Source organism: Cervus elaphus, chromosome 4 (genome assembly GCF_910594005.1).
Source record: "Cervus elaphus chromosome 4, mCerEla1.1, whole genome shotgun sequence".
Classification (NCBI taxonomy): domain Eukaryota; kingdom Metazoa; phylum Chordata; class Mammalia; order Artiodactyla; family Cervidae; genus Cervus; species Cervus elaphus.
In genome coordinates, this window is record NC_057818.1 from 45,998,995 (window position 1) to 46,017,211 (window position 18,217).

General features: G+C 55.4%; 2 protein-coding genes across 4 annotated transcripts; one reads left to right on the forward strand and one right to left on the reverse strand.

The window, feature by feature from the left end:
- The first annotated feature begins 331 nt into the window (after nucleotides 1–331).
- FXYD3 (FXYD domain containing ion transport regulator 3) lies at nucleotides 332–6,474 on the forward strand. 2 transcript variants are annotated; one of them, XM_043894346.1, is made up of 8 exons: nucleotides 332–430; nucleotides 3,419–3,481; nucleotides 4,852–4,884; nucleotides 4,991–5,014; nucleotides 5,580–5,654; nucleotides 5,739–5,775; nucleotides 6,096–6,133; nucleotides 6,267–6,474. In XM_043894346.1, the coding sequence occupies exons 2-8, from the start codon at nucleotides 3,442–3,444 to the stop codon at nucleotides 6,284–6,286; spliced, it is 267 nt and encodes an 88-aa protein (XP_043750281.1). In that variant the 5' UTR covers nucleotides 332–430; nucleotides 3,419–3,441; the 3' UTR covers nucleotides 6,287–6,474. The 2 variants fall into 2 exon arrangements, with proteins under 2 accessions (XP_043750281.1, XP_043750274.1); XM_043894339.1 differs by having other exon boundaries at nucleotides 334–430; nucleotides 3,289–3,481.
- A 1,009-nt stretch (nucleotides 6,475–7,483) lies between these two features.
- On the reverse strand, nucleotides 7,484–18,097 carry LGI4 (leucine rich repeat LGI family member 4). Of its 2 annotated transcripts, XM_043893064.1 has the most exons (10): nucleotides 17,811–18,097; nucleotides 15,724–15,787; nucleotides 15,252–15,323; nucleotides 14,927–14,998; nucleotides 13,510–13,581; nucleotides 13,332–13,403; nucleotides 12,927–13,096; nucleotides 10,699–10,863; nucleotides 10,110–10,615; nucleotides 7,484–8,460 (listed from the first exon to the last, which is right to left on the reverse strand). In XM_043893064.1, the coding sequence occupies exons 1-10, from the start codon at nucleotides 17,857–17,859 to the stop codon at nucleotides 8,146–8,148; spliced, it is 1,557 nt and encodes a 518-aa protein (XP_043748999.1). In that variant the 5' UTR covers nucleotides 17,860–18,097; the 3' UTR covers nucleotides 7,484–8,145. The 2 variants fall into 2 exon arrangements, with proteins under 2 accessions (XP_043748999.1, XP_043748990.1); XM_043893055.1 differs by lacking the exon at nucleotides 17,811–18,097 and having other exon boundaries at nucleotides 15,724–16,545.
- Nucleotides 18,098–18,217: the final 120 nt, after the last annotated feature.

Here is an 18,217-nt window from a genome sequence, read left to right on the forward strand (position 1 = left end):
TATTACAACCAAAGCATGGCCTTCCCCCATCACCCCGCCAGGCAGCAGCTTTGCTATTAAAGACGGGAACATCTCCCCCTTTCCTGTCCTTTTGTGAGGGGCAGGAGATTGGAGAACGCACCCTTCCTGGATGTGAGAGACCGAGTCCCAGCCCTCATCCTGTTCTCCTTCTGCCCTGCCCAAGGTTGCTGTGATCTTGGAGACCCCAGGGGAGCTCCCTGCCACTGGAAGTGGGGGCGGGGGTGAGTGGGAACTGTCTCTTTAAGAACAGGCACGAGGTGAGAGAACCCCTGAGCTTTAGGGAGTCAGACTAGTTCTCTACCTGCCCAGGTTTGCTTAGGGCGTGGTGGCTGTGGATAAAGGCAGGACTCAGGCTAAGCAGCCCACTCTCCCGGAACCCGATCCTCTGCGCAGCCTGGGAAGCATACAGGTGAGGGGCTGGGGCCCTCTCCCTCTGACTCCTTCTTGGCTCTGCCCCTCTCTCTACTGCTTTCTGTTCAAGACCCCTAGGACCTCCCTACATCAAGGTCCTTCTCTGGGGGAGCAGATTAGAGAACGCCTCCCGTCCCCATCAATCTCTGTACAGGGGGCTGGGTGAGCCAGCTGGGGTGAGGGTAAGGCCCACAGATGGGACAGGGTGTCCGGAAGACTGGTGGGTCTGGGTAGATCTGGAACTGGATTGGGGGATCAGAGGAGATGGGTGGATGATGGTGGACTCAGGGTGTCCTCATGTTGGGAATATGCGGGTCCTGAAGACCTCTAGGGAAAGGGTCTGGAGGCTTCCTGAGGAAGCTCTAAAACTGGGGGTTGGGGAGGAGATTTCAGCGACATGAGGGAGTCATTTTGCTCATGCCTGAAGGGCCTGGCCACCATCATGGAGAAATAGAGGGACAGACAGTAGGGGGTGGGTGGCGGAAACGGTCTTCCCACCACCACTGGGATCTCTGGGATTGGGAGAGAGCAGAGAGGGGTGGGCTCAGCCTCCATTGCAGGCTACCTTCCTCTCTGAGTCTTCACCCTGACCACAGTCGGTTCTGGAGCAGCTGGGGAGACCTCTTTCCACAACAGCCTGAACAGGGCAAGGGAGGGCACATGCCCAGACGCCAGCCCCCAGCGGCCAGCAGTGTGGGACAGTCAGGTGGCAACGTGCAGGGGCTGGGGTGTGGCTGAGACCACCCGTCAGTGCCCCCTGTGCTGGGCATGCTGGGAGATGCCTGGGGATGGGGCCTACGGAGCCCCCGACTGGCCAGGGGGGTTGGAGGCTCCCATGGAAAGAAGTTTAAGCCCTGAGACTATGAGTCCTGCAAGACAGAATATAGCATTAAACTCAGTTCACAGGGTTTCTAGGGTTGTGACAGCAACGTGGGCTAATCATAGTGCCAATTTCATCAAGCTGCGAAGATTATAGGCATGAATAAGGGCAAAGAGCTGAGAAGTGTGCCCGGCGTGGGGTAAACACTCAATCAGACCAGCTCTTATCACCAGCATTAATGTTACCATGGGGGGACAAAGCCTCATGTGTTCACTTTAGACAACAAGTGTCCTTCCACAGACCTGAGCTGGGACCCCCTAAGCTGTCCTGCCCACACACCCAATCCAGCTCTGCCCCTGCCCCCTATTTGGGGGGGGGGGGTCCTAAACCCCTTAATAATGTTTCCCAAAGTGATAGGCCCTTTCTTTGCAAGAAATGGATTTTCAGATTGACATTGTGGGTCTGGTATACAGAATGAAAGAGGAAACTAAGAGGGCTTCCCAGGTGGCTCAGTGGTAAAGAACCCGTCTGCCAATGCCGGACACATGGATTCAATCCCTGGGCAGGGAAGATCCCCTGGAGAAGGAAATGGCAACTCTCTCCAATGTTCTTGCCTGGGAAATCCCATGGACAGAGAGGAGCCTGGTGGGCTATGGTCATGGGGTTGCAGAGTCGGACACAACCGAGCGACTGAGCACAAACACGAAGACGCTAAGAAGGTTCCCAGGATCTGGGGTGGGCACAGAGAGATTAAGGCATCTGTAGAACATTCTGGAAACAGAAAAAGAAACTCAGGGTAGGGGTTCTATGGAGGCTAAAGGAAGTAGTGGGGCCCGGGGTGGGGCTTCCCAGGTGGCTTAGCGGTAAAGAATCTGCCTGCCAAGCAAGAGATGCAGTTTCAATCCCTGGGTTGCAAAGATAACCTGGAGAAGGAAATGGCAACTCACTCCAGTATTCTTGCCTGGAAAATTCCATGGACTTAGGCGCCTGGAGTGGCAGGGTCGGACACGACTGAACACGCAGAGAGAGAGATAAACAGGGCACTATCTCCAGGTGTGCACAGGAGCAGAGCAGGGGATGGCAATGGGCTTCCTGCCAGGCTCAGGGGAGGCGGGGGGTATGCTTTGCCATCTGTGAAATGGGGTCTCCAGGATTCTTGGGAGGTTCCATGAGTGAAGACCCAGCAAGGTCATTTGGCGGAGCCCAGCAGCGGGTGGATCTAAGTGTTAGCTCTTGCTATCAAGATTGGGACAAGCTATGCTGTGCTATGGCAGTGGGGCAGGGGTGGGGGAGGGGACGGGGGACGCACAGGGGACTGAACGTGATGAGGAAGGGGGCAGTGGAGTGTTCTTCGTCCTGGGCAGACCTACCTGGGGAAAGAGGAAGCATGTGCTGCCCCAGGAGCTTGGTGGGAACACAGGCAGGGACAGGGGTTGGGGCTGGGACTGGGGTAGAGACAGGACCCAAGGACCAGGGTGGGATGGGCATGGGTGGGGCAGAAGCAGGATGGTGGGGTGCTGGCAGTGTGGGACAGAAGATAAGGCTGGGGCTGCAGCCAGGCGATTCTTTTCCAGGCCTGCCCCCCGCCCCTCCCTGAGTTCTCTCCACCCCAACATCCTGCCCTGAGCAGCTCAGGCCCCAGCCCAGGCTCCAGCCCTGGCCCAGCAAAGTCTGGGCAGGGCAGGCAGGCTCCAAACTGTCTATGGGAGACACTCCTGGGGACCGGGCCTCCCACCATCTGGCTCCCAATGCTCCATTCCCCGCAACACCCCGAGGCCCTCAGAGAGTCAGCCAGGTCTGGTTTAAATCCCGCCTTCTGGCAAGGTGACCTCTCGAGCACCCACTTTCACCTCTGGAGCCTCAATGTCCCCATCTGTAAGATGGGGATACGGTGGGCAGCACCTTCTTCATTTGGTTTCCAGGGTGATTCGCTTAAAGCCTCCAGTCCACATCCAGTGAGTTATTATTGCTCCTCCCTCTTCCGGTCTGAGTTCTCACCCAGCCCCCACTGCACTTTCCCACTCCTTATCTCTCAGCCCAGTGAATTTCAAGGCCAGGCTTCCTGCCCTGGGGTGAGCTGTGTACCCTGGGTGGGGAGCAGAGTAGCAGGAGATTGGGAACCAGAGGCCTCCGGGGGGCCCTGCTGAAGCTGATCGCTCTCCCCAGACCCCACCAGGCCAGCGATCGACATGCAAGAGGTGGTCCTGAGCCTGCTCAGCCTTCTGGCAGGTGAGTGTCCATTCCTGGACTGCCTCTCCTCACATCCCCTCAGCTGGGTGGTGACCATGTGTGCGTGTTACTCTCATGCTTTCTGCCTCCCCCGTGGGGTGGGGAGCTTCAGGACAGTATCTCCTAGAGGGTAGGGTGTGTCACACTGGTGATTTCAAGGGACACATAAAGGAGGACCTCTTACAGCCAAGGCTTATACAGCTCATCATCGTCTTGATGTCTCCGTGATGACATCTTGGAGAAGGCTCGGCCCTGGGCTACCATATCTTTAACACTCCTAAACACTTTATCACGAGTGGGAAGAGCTTCGTGGTTATGTGGCAATTACCAAAAACCCCTTGGGCCACAGTTTCCCCATCTGGACAATAGCAGCACCTACTCAGAGAGTCACTATGAGGATTAAACTAAAGTTACAATATGCAGAGCACTAAGGGTAGTGCCTGGGACAGAATAAGCACCATGTGTCTATGCTTTAAATATAATTTTAAAAATATGAATATCCCTTTAACAAAGGGTGAATAGAGCTTAGGCCCAAAGCTAAACAGCTGACTGCTTCTAGCCAGAATTCAGTCCTAGTCTTTTGCTTTCATTGTCTTTGTTTTTATCCATTATATCAAGCGAGACTGGTATTCCATTCAGGATAGTGATGTAAAGTTCTTTTTTAAATAAAGTGTATTAAGTTTATTAAGTTTAAGGTGTATGGAGTTTATTAAGCTCCAGTACTCTCGGCCACCTGATGCAAAGAAAATATCCTGAGGCTGGGAAAGATTGAGGGCAGGAGGAGATGGGGTGACAGAGGATGAGATGGTGGGATGGCATCACTGACTCAACGGACACGACTTTGAGCAAATTCAGGGAGATGGTGAAGGACAGGGAAGCCTAGCGTGCTACAGTCCATGGGGTCGCAGAGTCGGACATGACGCAGCAACTGAACAACAAATTAAGTTCATAATTAGTAAGTCACTTTCAGGGAAATGGGGGTTGGGATGTGGATGTGGCAGACCCGGGAGATGAGGGCTGAGAACACCTGGGAGTGGAAGCCATCTGTCATCCCCACGAGACTCTTGCTCGTTTCTACAGTGGTTGTGGGTTAGTCAGGTGTCTGCAACATCAGGCCAAAGGCTGACTAGGTGATCAAAAGCCACCCAGATGAAAACCTACTTCAGGGGTGGGGCTGAGTGGGGGAAACCCTCACTTTCAAGGTGGAATGTGCAGAGATAGCTAGTTTGGGGTTGAAACCCTGTGCCCTCAAGAGTGGGGAACTGTCCATCAGGGGACCCTTTGCTGAGGCCAAGGGTTCCATGGCCTTGCTCCCAGCTTTGCCAAGGCCAGCACCTCCATCTCTCTCCTTCCCCGCTTCTCCCCACCAGCCCTGCCTGCCTTGGACGCCAACGACCCAGAAGGTGAGCCAGACTGACTCCTCCACCAGTCCACCTCCAAAGTCTCCCCGACGAGCCCTGCATCCCAGCTCTTGTCCTGGATTCATGTTCTTTATTTTTTTCCTTGCAGATAAAAACAGTCCTTTCTACTATGGTGAGAGCCCCTGCCCCTCCCTTTGCATCCCCCACCCACCCCTCATACCTATTTTGTGCCAAGGGTCCCACACAGGTCGGGTGAGGGTCTGATGGGGGTGACCTCGGGGGTGAGACTAACGGGATACTGTTCAATGCCCCTGTTGAACAGTAAAAACAATGGATTAAGGGAATAAGATGTGCCAGTCTGGTCCTTGGGACTCCCCACATTTTCTTCCACATAGCTCCACACTCCCTCCCTCCGCTCCTCAGGTCTCTATTCAAATGTGCCCTTTTGGAGGAGTCTTCCCTGGCCACTCTCCCTCAAAGACCTCCCCTCTGACTTTCTGTCTCCTGGACCTGCTTATTTGTCTTCAGACCTCTTCTCTCTACCTGATACCACATTAAATCTCTGTTGCTTGCTGTGTGCAAACTGGAAAGTTAGCCCAGGGGGCTGGGGGAGCCGTCCGTTCTCTCCACTGCTACAGCCCACGTGAGAGGTGCCCAAGGGATATTGTCAAGTAGCTGAGGGCTCGGATGGGGAAGACATGGGCTGGCACCAAGGGCCCCCTCTGGGTTTCTCCTAGACTGGTATGGCCTCCGGGTCGGCGGGCTCATCTTCGCAGGGATTCTGTGTGCCATGGGCATCATTGTCCTCATGAGTGAGTGCAGGGGCTGGCGGGGTGGCGGGCGGGACAGGGCAGGGCTGGTGGTGTCCTCCCCTGACATTCCCCTCCCCCTAACAGGTGGGAAATGCAAATGCAAGTTCCGACAGAAGCCCAGGTAAGATGGGTTCCCGGCAGCGTGCCTGCCTCACGCTGGAGATGCCTTTCTGGGGTAAAGAGCTAAATCTCACAGGAAAAAGCCAGGCCTCCAGGCCCTGCCCCGGAAAATTCCTGCTCCTAAGATTTTTCCAGGTTCATTCTTCAGAGCCATGAATCTTCAAAGGGCCTCAAATCCTGAAATGCTTTTGGTCCCTGGGACGGTATAACCCTGTGAAAAAATAGCTAGGGAGCTACCACAGGACAAGCTGAGACTCCTCTAGCCGTGAGGGAGAGGAGAAACAGGAGGGATCAGAGATCTCACCGCTTTTCTTTCCCTAGCCACCGTTCAGGAGATGCCCCACCTCTCATCACTCCAGGTAAGACAGGGACAGAGTAGGCTGAGAGGGACATGGTGGGGTGGGGGGAGATGGGGTGTATGTGTGTATGACGGCACCCTGGGGAGAAATAACTTGATCCACTCTCAAAAGCTGACCCTGTCACCTCTCCCAGGCTCTGCCCAAAACTGTTGAGAATGGATCAGCAGAAAGAGCTCCAAGGACTACTCTTCCCCCAAGTTCTGGCTCTGCAAGGGAGCCTGAACTCCAGGATGGAATTCTCCACTCCCTCCTCAGACCGCCTGGCCAGGGCTCCATCTCACCTCTCCCTGGAGGGGTCTTGGTTCAGTTTTTACTCTAAAATGATTTTGCCTCATACCCAAGCAGCCTTGAGACTCCCTATATTTGCACTGGGGTTTGTGGTGGGAAGGGCAGAAGGTTGACGTGCATGGGGGCTGGCACGGAAGCTGGCAGCTGAATCTCTTCACTGGGATGAGACCACAGGCTTGCCTCCACATGACCTGATGGATGGCAAGGGGCCCGACCTCTGCCTCTGTGGCCATGGGAACCACACATGCAATTTAAAGTGCTCTACTTGGAGGATATTTTTGAGAGTGAAAGGGAGCTCCAGCCAGATGAAATACTGGACCCTGGGACCATCCCAGGAAAGCTAGGATGTGGAATGATCCCAGTACCCCGGAGTACCCAGACAGCTTATGGTTATAATAGTGAGGCCCTATGACCCTCCCAGAGAAGGAAATAGCAACCCACTCCAGTATTCTTGCCTAGAGAATCCTGTGGACAGTGGAGCCTGGTGGGCTGCTGTCCATAGGGTCGCACAGAGTGGGACATGACTGAAGTGACTTAGCAAGCATGCATGCATGACCCTCCCACTCACCTCAGATCCCATTTCATTATAAAAGATGCTTCCTCACACCCAAATGTTCCTATGAGAACTTTAAATTATCCCCCACAATATCCCTAATAAAATATAATGGCTACATGGTGTGAGAACCTCCAACCAGGCTGGAACTCCCTTACACAGTCTCCAATACCCAATAAGACTTTCAAAAAGTCCCCAAGAGCCACAAAAATGCCTAAAACCCTTCAAAACACCTCCAAATATCTCCTGGGACACACAGACCAACAATAAACCCATGATCTAACCCCCTAACAATGCTTTTATATCCCCTGAACACCCCACAAGGCCCCCCCCATATGAGCCCACACTCCTTAGAGACCTCGTGAAAGCTCACCAAGAGCAGCCAGAATGCACCCTGGGACACCTCCCCTCTCCTTAATATAGCTCCTGGGATACTCCTCTTCCTCCCCTACCCCAACCCCATGCCACAGGAGACACCTTCTCCCAATAACCCCTCAACCACCGGTGGGGCGGGTGCACAGCGCGTTTATTGAGCCCGTGCACTTTCCTTCCGCGATCGTGTCACCGACCCGGGAGAGGCACCCCTGGCTCCGGGCTAAATCTCGCTCTTTCCCACCTATTCCCCGCGCACGCGCAAGAGGAACAACACTCTGAGCTTCCGCCTCGGCAGCAGGCGTGCGCACAAGCAGTAGAGGAAGTTAGCAGGCCCGGCGTGGAAAACTGCCCAGCGACTGATGACGTCATGAAGGCGGGCACTAAAAGCGATTGGCCGGATTGAGTTTAGAAGGAAAAGGAAAGCTATCGCCTTCTCAGTACTTTTACAGGGAACAGAAGGGGCGGGAGTGGGTTGAGGGGGACTTTTCTAGACCTCATGGAGCTCTTCACGTTACCCTCCCACCATGATTTGTCTACCGGCTCCATGCAGCGGTCTCCCAGCCTGAGCCCCCAAGTCATCTTTGATGGGTGTCATCTCCTGGGTGTCATCTCCCAGGCAAGATGTTGCTTAAGACTGAAAGGGCAGCTCTTGCCTCGAACTTGGCTTGTGGTCAGCATCTCACAGGACCAACTGTCACTTCTGAGTCGGGTCAGGAGGCCAGTAAAGGGGACATCCTGAAGCCCAGGAATCCCCATGCCAGCCCCCTGTCGGCCATGTCCAGCATCCCTTCCAGCTTCAGGCACTGAGGTCTAACTCATGATGCTGGTAGATCTGTGTGGGGCCCTTGAAGCAAGCAGCGAAGAGGAAGCGTCTGCCGGCCATGGTGATGTGGGCAAAGGCCCGAGGGGCCACTATCGCCGGGGGCCCCAACTCCTGCAGTGGTTCCAGGAGCCCCTTGTCAGGCTCAAGGCGGAAAACCTGGCTGAAGGCGAAGTCACTGCCCAGGATGGCCAGCTGGTCCTTGGCAATGAGCAGTGGCTGGAAGACGTGGGCACCTCGAGAGGGAAGTTTCTGCAGCAGGCGAAACATGGAGCCATCCCAGCGCATGACCTGTGGGGGTGGGGGGGCCGCTCATTAGGGCTGGGGTCCCCAGGGCCAGGCCTGCCTATCAGTGATCCCCTAGGCCCCAGAGGACTTGGAATAGCTCAGGAACAGAGGCCTGTAAGTCCACAAACTCCCACAGCTTTCTCATCTTTCTAAATGTCACCAACCAGCTGCTCAGCCCACAGACTTGGAGTCACTCTGGACCCTTCTCTCTCCTTCAGCCCCACATAGAATCAGTCAGCCCTGGAGTCAGTTAGTTTCACCTATGATGGTATGCACTTTCCCATCTCCTCTGGCCGAACTCCTGCCCAACCACAGTCACCTGCCTCCTGGACCATCACATAACCTCCTCCCTGGTCTTCTTGGTCTCTTTGTTCCTGCCCCTGTGCCTATAGTCTGCTCCCCACACAGACATCCTGTGCACCTCTGAGTCATATCAGTGCCTTTCAGGCTCAAAGCCCTGCCTGTGGCTATATCTCGCTCCAGAGAGTGCTGGAGGGAGTGGGCCATCAGCCCTGGGGGTTCAGGGTGTGGTGGCTGTGGTTAAATGTAAGTCCTGGGGACTTCCCTGATGGCACAGCGGATAAGAATCCACCTGCCAAGGCAAGGGACATGGGTTCGACCCCTGGTCCGGGAAGATTCCACACACTGTGGAGCAATTAAGCCTGCAAGCCACAACTACTGAGCCCACAAGCCACAAATATTGAGTATGTGTGCCCCACTACTGAAGTCCATGCGCCTAGAGCCTGTGCTCTGCAACAAAAGAAGCCACTGCAATAAGAAGCCTGTGCACTGCAATGAAAACCAGCCCCTGTTCGCCACAACTAGAGAAAGCCTGAGCAAAAAGCAACAAAGACCCAGAACAGCCATAAATAAAAACTTAAAAAAAAACGTAAGTACTGGACTGTGTCAGTTTGGGAGTAGAATCAGAATCTTGGGGCCGGTGTCAGTGTTGGGAGATGGAGAGTGGTTTAGGGTCAAAGGTCCATCTAGTCAAAGCTATGGTTTTTCCAGTAGTCATATATGGATGTGAAAGTAGGATCATAAAGAAGGCTGAGCACCAAATAATTGATGCTTTTGAACTGTGGCACTAGAGAAGACTCTTGAGGGTCCCTTGCACAGCAAAGAGATCAAACCTGTTGATCCTAAAGGAAATCAACCCTAAATACTCATTGGAAGGACTGATGTTGAAGCTGAAGCTCCAAAACCCTGGCCACCTGATGCGAAGAGCTGACTCATTGGAAAAGACCCTGATGCTGGTAAAGATTGAGGGCAGGAGGAGAAGGGGACGACAGAGGATGAGATGGTTGGATGGCATCACTGAATCAATGGACATGAGTTTGAGCAAACTCCAGGAGATAGTGAATGACAGGGAAGCCCGGCGTGCTGCGGTCCATGGGTTTGCAAAGAGTCGGACACGACTGAGTAACCAAACAGCAACAGTCTCGAGGGATCACAGTCTTGGAGTTTGCGTTGGGATAGGGTCAGAGCTCAAAGATCAGCATATTAGGAAGATCAGCTGTCAGGCAGGTCAGCCTTCAGAGGCCAGCATGTGAGGTTGGGTCAGTGCTTGAGAGGCCAGCCTGGAGTGGGAGTGAGCTGCTGCCAGTCAGGTGGGACCTGTGCCCACCCCTCAGGACTGCGCCCAGCCTCACCATGGAGTCCCCGATGTAGCGTGTCAGGCACAGGAACACGTCCCCGCCAGCCTGGAAGTGGCGCGTGGCATAGACGTCCTCGGCCTCTGGGATGTCTGTCCGCCGCTCAAAGCGGCCCCCGAACCAGTGGAAGAGCACGGGCCGCTGCGAGGCAGAGGCCAGCAGCAGATGGGGCCGGCCGTCCAGTTCGAGGGCCTCGACGTCCGTGTCCCGGTGCCAGGCGTGCAGGCTCTGGCGCGGGTAGAAGCCAGGCCCGTCCCGGCACAGCAGTGTGGTGCTGCCTGCCTTGGAGGCATCGGCCACCACAAAGCAGGGCTGCCTGTCCAGCCACAGGAGCTCGGCATCATTGGGCCGCAGCAGCCGCCGTGGGGCCAGGGCCTGCAGCGGGGCCAGGCGCAGGTCGGGGCCGGGCCGGGCCCACAGCTGCGAGCCTCCCCACAGGCGGGCAGCCAGCACGAAGAGGCGGGGGCCCAGCACCAGCGGCTTGCAGGACACCACCGAGGGTGCTGTGGGGAGCAGGGGGGCAGGGGGCCCTGTTAGACCAGCTGGGCAGGCTACCCGGCAGGCGGAAGGATGGGAGGGGGCTTACCAGACAGCTCCTCCTCCTGACGGAAGCGCTGCAGGCTGTAGTCCCAGGCCAGGATCAGGCAGCGGCCGGCAAAGGGCTGTGCCAGGACGATGTAGGGCTCCTCCTGGTAGGAGAAAGCTTCTACACCTAGCGCTGACTCTCCCACCGTCTGGAACCAGGACAGCTCTGGAGGTGGGGGGAGGGAGAGAGTCAGACAGGCCAAGGGGACCCCCAAGGGTCTGCATCACCTAGCCTCAGCTTGCGCATCTTTGCAGTGAGGACCGCCATGGTGCTGACTTCATGGGGATGCACGGTGGAATCTTTTTATCTATGGACGTATTAACTCACAACCACACGGTGATACTCTTATTTTCTAAGCTGCGTGGCATCATCAAATAATTAGAAACAGCACCTCCATCATTCATTTAACTTCACAAGATCCCTGTGGGGTATAGTTTGTTATTATATCCACTTTGCAGAGGAGGAAACTGAGGCCCAGGCAGCCAGCTGTCCAGCCAAATCCATCCTTCCTGTTTTCCATCACACAGGGTTGCATCTGGCCACAAAGCCACCCAATCAGAGGCCGTTAGCCCAGCACTGCCCCCACGCCACCTCCTGACACGTGGCCATGAACCAGAGCAGAGTGATGGTTCTAGTCGCCTTGCTTCTAGGAGGACGGCTTGTCCTAGACTAGGTCCCTTCCCCCACTCCTGTGAACTGGCAGGTGAATGGGATCACGACTCGGTTTCAACCATGGAAAGCAGGATAACACCCAGGGGCTGCCCCACTGGCCTGAACTGCTCACCTCAGACCCTTCTGTTTTCTTTGTTTCATGGTATTTAGAACCTCTCTGTTACAGCAACTTAGCGTTGACGATAATGATGCACCCAGATTGCCCAGTGTGGTGGCGGTGGCCTCCAGCTGACAATACTTCATTCTACATGCCAGGACCTACTTCTAGGGGCCCGGGTTGAATCAACGAACCAAACAGCTAAGGATGCCCATCCAAAGGGGATCTTTTAAAAAATGGCCATCAAACCATGTCACTCTCTGCTCAAAACCCTCCCTCTATGGCTTCCCACAGTCCTCTGGATAAAGTCCACCTTCTTCTCTGTGACTTTCGAAGTTCTGCAGAGTGAGGCCCTTGCAGGTGAGACACCTCATCTGTGTCCTTCCCTTCCTCACTCCTCCAGGCCAGACCTTCCTCCTTCCATCCTCAGTCAGGACAAGCTCTGTGATGCCTTGGGGGATTCACGGCACATGCTGACCTCGTCCTCTGTCCTCCACTTCGCTACAGCCACAGCTGGTGCTACCTCTTTGGAGAAGCCTTCTCCGATGCCCCAGGAAAGGTAGGACCACCCCCTAAACTCCCTCATCATCCTCTGTGTTTATCATAACGGGTACCATACATTTCCTGTGCAATGTTTTATTTGATGTCTGACTCCCCACCTCCAGGACTGTGACCCCGTGAGGCAAAGGCCCCGGGTTATCTTGGTCACCACAGTGTGCCCATGGCCTCCCACAGGGCTGGGCACCAAGTGGACCTCAGTCGGTGTTTGTTGAATAACTGAACCAAGAGTGACTAAGTTAAATTTCCTTGTTCTATGAATTCTGAAGACCAAAAACTTGTCTTACATTTTGAGGAAGATGACGTTAGTGATGATCTTCAGGTCTGAACTCAAAGTTTCACTCCTTCCAGACCCTCCAGCTACGCCTGGCCCCAACTCTGGCTCGGGGCTCCCATATCTCCATGGGATCTCCCCCCCACCAATCCTGGCCCTGACCCTTCTGTGCTACCCCCATCTCAGCTCTGGTCATTCTAGGCCAGCGCTCTCTGCCTGCCTCTGGCCGTGGGCTCTGTGAGGACAAGACCCAGGGCTGGCTTCATCACTCCTGTGCTCTCTGCTTTGCCCAGTACCCATAAAGGTACCAGAATATATTTGCAGAAAAGCAAAGTGATCGGAGGAAATATTTTTTACATGGTCAGTTTCATATTAATAACAACAACGAGAATGAACATTTATGAGGGCCTCCCCTCCCAGACCTCACGCCAAGGGCATCACTGAAGTCTCCTGCAGGAGTCCTGTGTCACCGTGTATTACCCCTATTCACAGGTAAGAAAACTGAGGCTCGGGGAGACGCCTCCTCAGCAGACTCTCAGCCAGGAACTGGCAGGGCAGGGAGGGAGGTGAGCCCCTCAGCCCTGGCCGCCCCTGCTGTCCCTCCCACCCCGCCGGGAAAGCCCCCACCTATGGCTCTGCACTTGAACGTCTTGGGGTCCACGTGGCGGAGCTGCATGTGGGCCAGGGCGGCGGGGCCGGCGCAGGCCCCGGTCCCCACGCTGGCGTTCACGGTGGGGATCCACTGCAGCAGCCAGAGCACGCGGCAGTCACACTGGAACGGGTTCCCGCGGAGGTCCCTGGGGCAAGAGGCCGGGGAGGGGCTGCGACCCGGCTTCCAACCCGCTGGGGGCCATACTCCCCGCCCCTCCCCGGGCAAGGGCTCAGGATAGGGCCCCACCATGGTGTGGAAACTATGTAAAAACCATCGCAGTCATACTCACTTGTGCCAACCAGGAGTGGGCACAGACGCCCCCTTCCCGCACCCACACGTTCCCCAATCCCCCCAACCCTCCCAGTCCCCTTGGGCCTCACACATGAGTCAGGGTCTCCAGGCCCCGGAACAGGAACCTGGGGAGGGTCTCGAGATGGTTATTGGCCAGACTCCTGGTGGAGGGACAGAAGGAGAAGCCATCAGCAGCTCCTAGGATGATGCCAGGGTGAAGGGTGTGGGGTGCCTCCCAAGGTGGGCTGGGGCAGTGGAAGCACGTACAGATGTGTGAGTGAGCGAAGTCCTCTGAGGGCGTTCTTAGAGATGGAACCAATTTCATTGTCCTCAATAAAGCTGTGGAGGGAAGATGGGGTCAGGGGAAGGTCCCCCAGTTCCCTGCTGTAGCCCCACAGTGGTTGGGGAACTCACCCCATGGTAGCCACAGGTCACGGCAACATGTGGAATTCTCTCCCAACAGCTTGCATAATCCCAGGGAAAAACCTCCCAGGAGCCTCTCTCTTCACCAAGGTCCCAGCCTGCAATCCCAGGAGCCAAGAACCTGACCCTATGGTCCTTGCCAGCCTTACCAGGAACCATCACCACCACAGCCACCATGACCAACACCGGTACTAACACCAATATGACCACTCATACCTGCACCATCATCTGTTATGTCTAATGCCTCTACCACCGTCATCACCCCCAGTACCAAAAACTGCCACCATCACCAACACCAACATCATCCACTATTCCCATCATCAATACCAACATCAATAGCTAATCATCCGGCCTCACAGCAGCAACACTGATAAGCATCACCAAGAATACATCCTTCATAGTCAACACCAAAACCACTGCCACCATCACCACCAACCCTGCCACCATTATCACGAGCACCAGCATTGCCAGTCCCAACATCACCATTACCCTCAGCGCTCACATCATCACCTGCCACCAGCACCACTACTGCCCCAATTTCTGCACGTACATCTACCTTTACCATCACCGCCAGACCCAGTACCAACACTGCCATAACACCAACATCCTACTCCAAACCCCTGCCACCACCAGCACCAATATCATAATCACCAATGTCCACAGCACTGATAATTATTACTGACCCCAACCCTTCAGACTTCATCATCAGTGTCCGTCTGATGGTCCAAGAGCACCATCACCATTGGGTCCACCATTTTTATCAAACTCATCCCTACTCCATCATCCTCAATAATGCCACCACTTCCCTGTGAGCACCATCCCCGTTATCATCACCGCCAACATTACTGCTGGTGTTGTCGGGCCATCAACACCACCACCACCACCATCTGTACCACCATCACCAACTAACTCAGAGTCTCTGTCTCTTAATTTGAAACATTTCCTTATCTCTGGCCTCTTTGTACCCTGCCCGGTCTCCTGAAAGTCAGGTAGGACCAGAAACAATCATGGGTTACCCAGGACTTTGTGCATCTTGAAACAGAGCGTGCCATGGAGGCAGGCTGAGATCACACAGCTGAGCAGGAGCCCCAGCCCCATTCAAAAGGCCGGCCGTCTTGCCCCTCCGAAGCGATCCCTTGTCCAGACACTTCCTCCCCAGGGCAACAAGCTCCTCCCTTCCCCCCACTCTAGGAGCCACGGAGGGGCGCCTCCTTCCTCTCCCAGGCCCCCATCCTTGCCCCTTTCTCCTGGCCTCACTCACAGGTACTGCAGGTGGGATAGGCCCGCAAACGCATCATCCTCAATCACGGAGAAGGAGTTGGATGTGAAGAGGCTGGCAAGGAGGTAAGAGAGAAATTTTTCCAGAGTCATTCCTCCCTACCTGACATGTTAACCTTGGCTCCCCCCAACCCCAGCCCATGTGGGCATGATCACACACACAGGCATGCAGTGTGAGGATGTGGATCACACAGATATTTTCACGACATGCACAAACACGTAAGTGTGCACACTCACCCCCCCCCCACATGCACGTGCATGGACAGCCCCCGGCCCAGGAGCTCTTCACTCAGCAGGACCCCACTCACAGCAGGTGCAGTGACGGCACCCTCAGGAAGCTGCCGGCCTTCAGCTGGGTGATTCGGGTCCTAACGAATGAGCTGGGGACGTGGGCAATGGTGGGTGAGGAGAAAACCGCTCCAGTGCGCCACTCCCATCCCAGAGCCGGCTCCTGTCCGAGGGGGGCAGGAGGGAACCTGACCCTGGGTGTGTGTATTTCCCCTGCATTCCAGGGGAGACGGGCAATTGCCCTCCTCGCTTGGCAAGGATCCTGGCGGCACTCTGCGCACCCCATGGTTCTCCCTCCCCCCAGCCCCCCCCCCAGCAAGATGCCCCTGCCCTCTGGAATTCCCATCCCCACTCCTGCTCCCTTTCAAATCCCAGTAGCCCCCTCCCAGGACTCCCGACATCCTTTGCTGCCCCCTCCCAAGATCCTGATGGGCCCTCCAGCTCCCCGGGGTCCCATCCCCAGCCTCAGGCCCCCAGAGGGCTGACACTCACAGCGACAGCAGGGTCGGGGAGAGGATCTCGGGCAGGTCCACGGAGCCCTCACACAGAGCACTGTCTTTGGAGCAGGAGCAACTCAGAGGACACTTTCCCTTTGGGGGTCTCCAGGCCTCCCCCACCCCCAGCCCAGCCAGCAGCAGCAGTAGCAAAATTCCCACCCCTCCCATGCCCCCTGACCCCTGCCGAGGCAGCGGCTTCTCTCTGCCCTCCCAGCTCGGCCCAGGTCTTGGCCACTACATCTCCCATGCCAGGCGACCCTCCATGCCGCCAGCTGGCACGCTCTGCCCCGGCTTCTCTCTCCTCTTTCTCAGTCTCTCTTCAGCCTATCTTTCTCCCTGTATGTCTTCGGTGTCTAAATTTCTGTTAATGCCTTTTTCCCTGTCTTTGTGTCTCTCCTTTTCTGTATTTCTGACTCTGTTAGTCCGTTTCCCACTCTCTACCTCTGTCTCTCTATCTGAGTTGTCTTTCTCTTTCTCTTTTTCTCTGTCTCTGTCTGTCTGTTGGCCTCTCCTTCTGTGTGTGTGTGTGTGTGTGTGTGTCTGTCTGGTGTCTTTATTTCTGCTCCTCTGCGCGCCCCCACTTCCAGCTCCCTGGAAGTTTCTTCCCCTCCTCCCACGCCCCTTCTCCCAGGAGGTTAGGGAAAGGGACTCTGGGCACCGGGCTCGAGGCAAAGCAGGAAAAGGAGGCGGGGGTCAGAGGCCATAGGAAGAGCAGCCCCTGGGGAAGGGGCCGGAGGGCCCCATGGGAGGGGAGGGGCCACTGGGGGCTGAGCTGCCCTGGCTCCTCCCAGCCAGCCCCCTCCCCAGACACCCCACTCCACTCCACTCACGGAGGGTGAGAAGGATGTCACCAGGGTGGGGACCGGATGGCTCTGTCGGCAGGAGGGGGAGTGGAAGGAGAGACCCCTAGGGGCTGGAGCCGTCCAGGCCACTCCCAACCAGCCCCCTCCCCTGGCTCCAGGAGGGTGTGGTGGGCGCTGGCCCTGAGGCTTCAAGGGACCAGCTCAGGTCCAGCTGCCCCCTCTGGTGGCGATGCTCGGCAGGACAGCCACCCTGCTCCAAACCCACAACCTCTTTTGCCCCTCCCGGAGTTAACCCCTTGAGTGCCCACCACCCCCTAGGGGTAGGGAGTCAAACCGAGGAAAAAAAGGATGAGGATACCACCCCTTTCTTTAATATTGACTCTGTACCACGCCCTGTCCTACCAGTTCATCTGTTAGCTCATGCTGCCTCACTACAACCCTCTGAGGCTGAGACGATCATACGGCTATTTTACAGATGGAAATACTGAGGAGAGGGGTCCAGTCATTTGCGATCTAGGTTATCTAAGTGGGGCAAAGCCAGGGAGCAAGCCCAGGCAGCTGGCTCTGTGGCCTCTCTTCCTTTGGAGGTCAGAACTTATGGATACTGGCTGTTTTCATTTTGGACTTTTTAGCAGTCTGGATAGATTCTATCCATTAAATAAAAAAAGGAAATAAATGGCCGCTGTTGCTCAACAAGCAATGTGAAATCGCAGTAATAATGCTCATTGAGAGCTTGCTGTGCATCAGTCTTGACACAAATTTACTCGGCTCTTCCCCCGCCCCGCCCCCCCGCCCCCGCCAACAGCCTGTGAGGTGGGTAGTATTACTAACCCCCCTTTTACAGATGGAAAAACTAAGGCATGAGGAGAACACAGCCTCTGTTGGCACTGCTGCACACACCCAGAACACTTGGAGGACAAGGGGCTTAGCAGCATCTGCTCTGGCGGGGCCACTCAGATCTGGGCCCCTAGTCCTTAGTTTGCCCATCTGTCAAATGGGGCAGTAGTGGCACCTACTTCTCAGATGTGTGAGAATTCAGGGAGAGGACAGAGAGGGTTTATAGCAAAGTGGGCACCCAACAGGTTGGGGTGAATTTTGGACCAAGCACTTATCCAGCACCCGAGGAGCTCTGTGATTTGAGCAAGGCCCTTCAAGTCTCTGGTACTTCAGATGTAAAGCAAGGATGAGAAACTTCTGTACAGGGTCTATGAAAAGCTAAATAAAGAACTTAGGGCCAGGGACACAGAGTAAAGACAGACAGGCTTAAATCCATACTCACTGAGTTTCAGCGCAGCTGGGTTCTTACTCCTGTTTACGATAAGAAGCATCACAAGGATGATGATGGTGAGAGCTTTTTTTTTCTTTTATGGATCACTTACTGTGTGCCAGACTTAACTGTGTTCTAAATGTTTTCCATGGGTCATTTCAGATAATCATCTGGACCTCCCTCCGGATATATAAGAGTCGTATACACTTATTATTTTTATTTTACAGAAGGAGAAACTGAGCCACAGAGAAGTTAAGTCATTGGTCCATCACCAGCTAGAAGGCAGCAGGGCCTCTCCTCTCTGGAGCAGCTGGTTCTGAGAGGAGAGGAAACTGGGCGCTGGCTAGAGCTGGCCAGGTGTCCCCTCCCCACCCCCGTCCCCCTGACTCCTCTACCACCCCTCCCCAAGGCTACGTAAA

Excerpts from the sequence above, each read along its gene's own strand:
- LGI4 (XM_043893055.1), bottom strand. The coding sequence starts at position 15,896 with ATGGGAGGGGTGGGAATTTTGCTACTGCTGCTGCTGGCTGGGCTGGGG. Across the intron at positions 15,324-15,723 it reads TCCCCGACCCTGCTGTCGCT|CTCATTCGTTAGGACCCGAA; the intron begins GTGAGTGTCAGC and ends CCACGTCCCCAG. Across the intron at positions 13,404-13,509 it reads CTTCGCTCACTCACACATCT|GAGTCTGGCCAATAACCATC; the intron begins GTACGTGCTTCC and ends TCCCTCCACCAG.
- FXYD3 (XM_043894346.1), top strand. The coding sequence starts at position 3,442 with ATGCAAGAGGTGGTCCTGAGCCTGCTCAGCCTTCTGGCAG. Across the intron at positions 5,655-5,738 it reads GGGCATCATTGTCCTCATGA|GTGGGAAATGCAAATGCAAG; the intron begins GTGAGTGCAGGG and ends TCCCCCTAACAG. Across the intron at positions 5,776-6,095 it reads AAGTTCCGACAGAAGCCCAG|CCACCGTTCAGGAGATGCCC; the intron begins GTAAGATGGGTT and ends TTCTTTCCCTAG.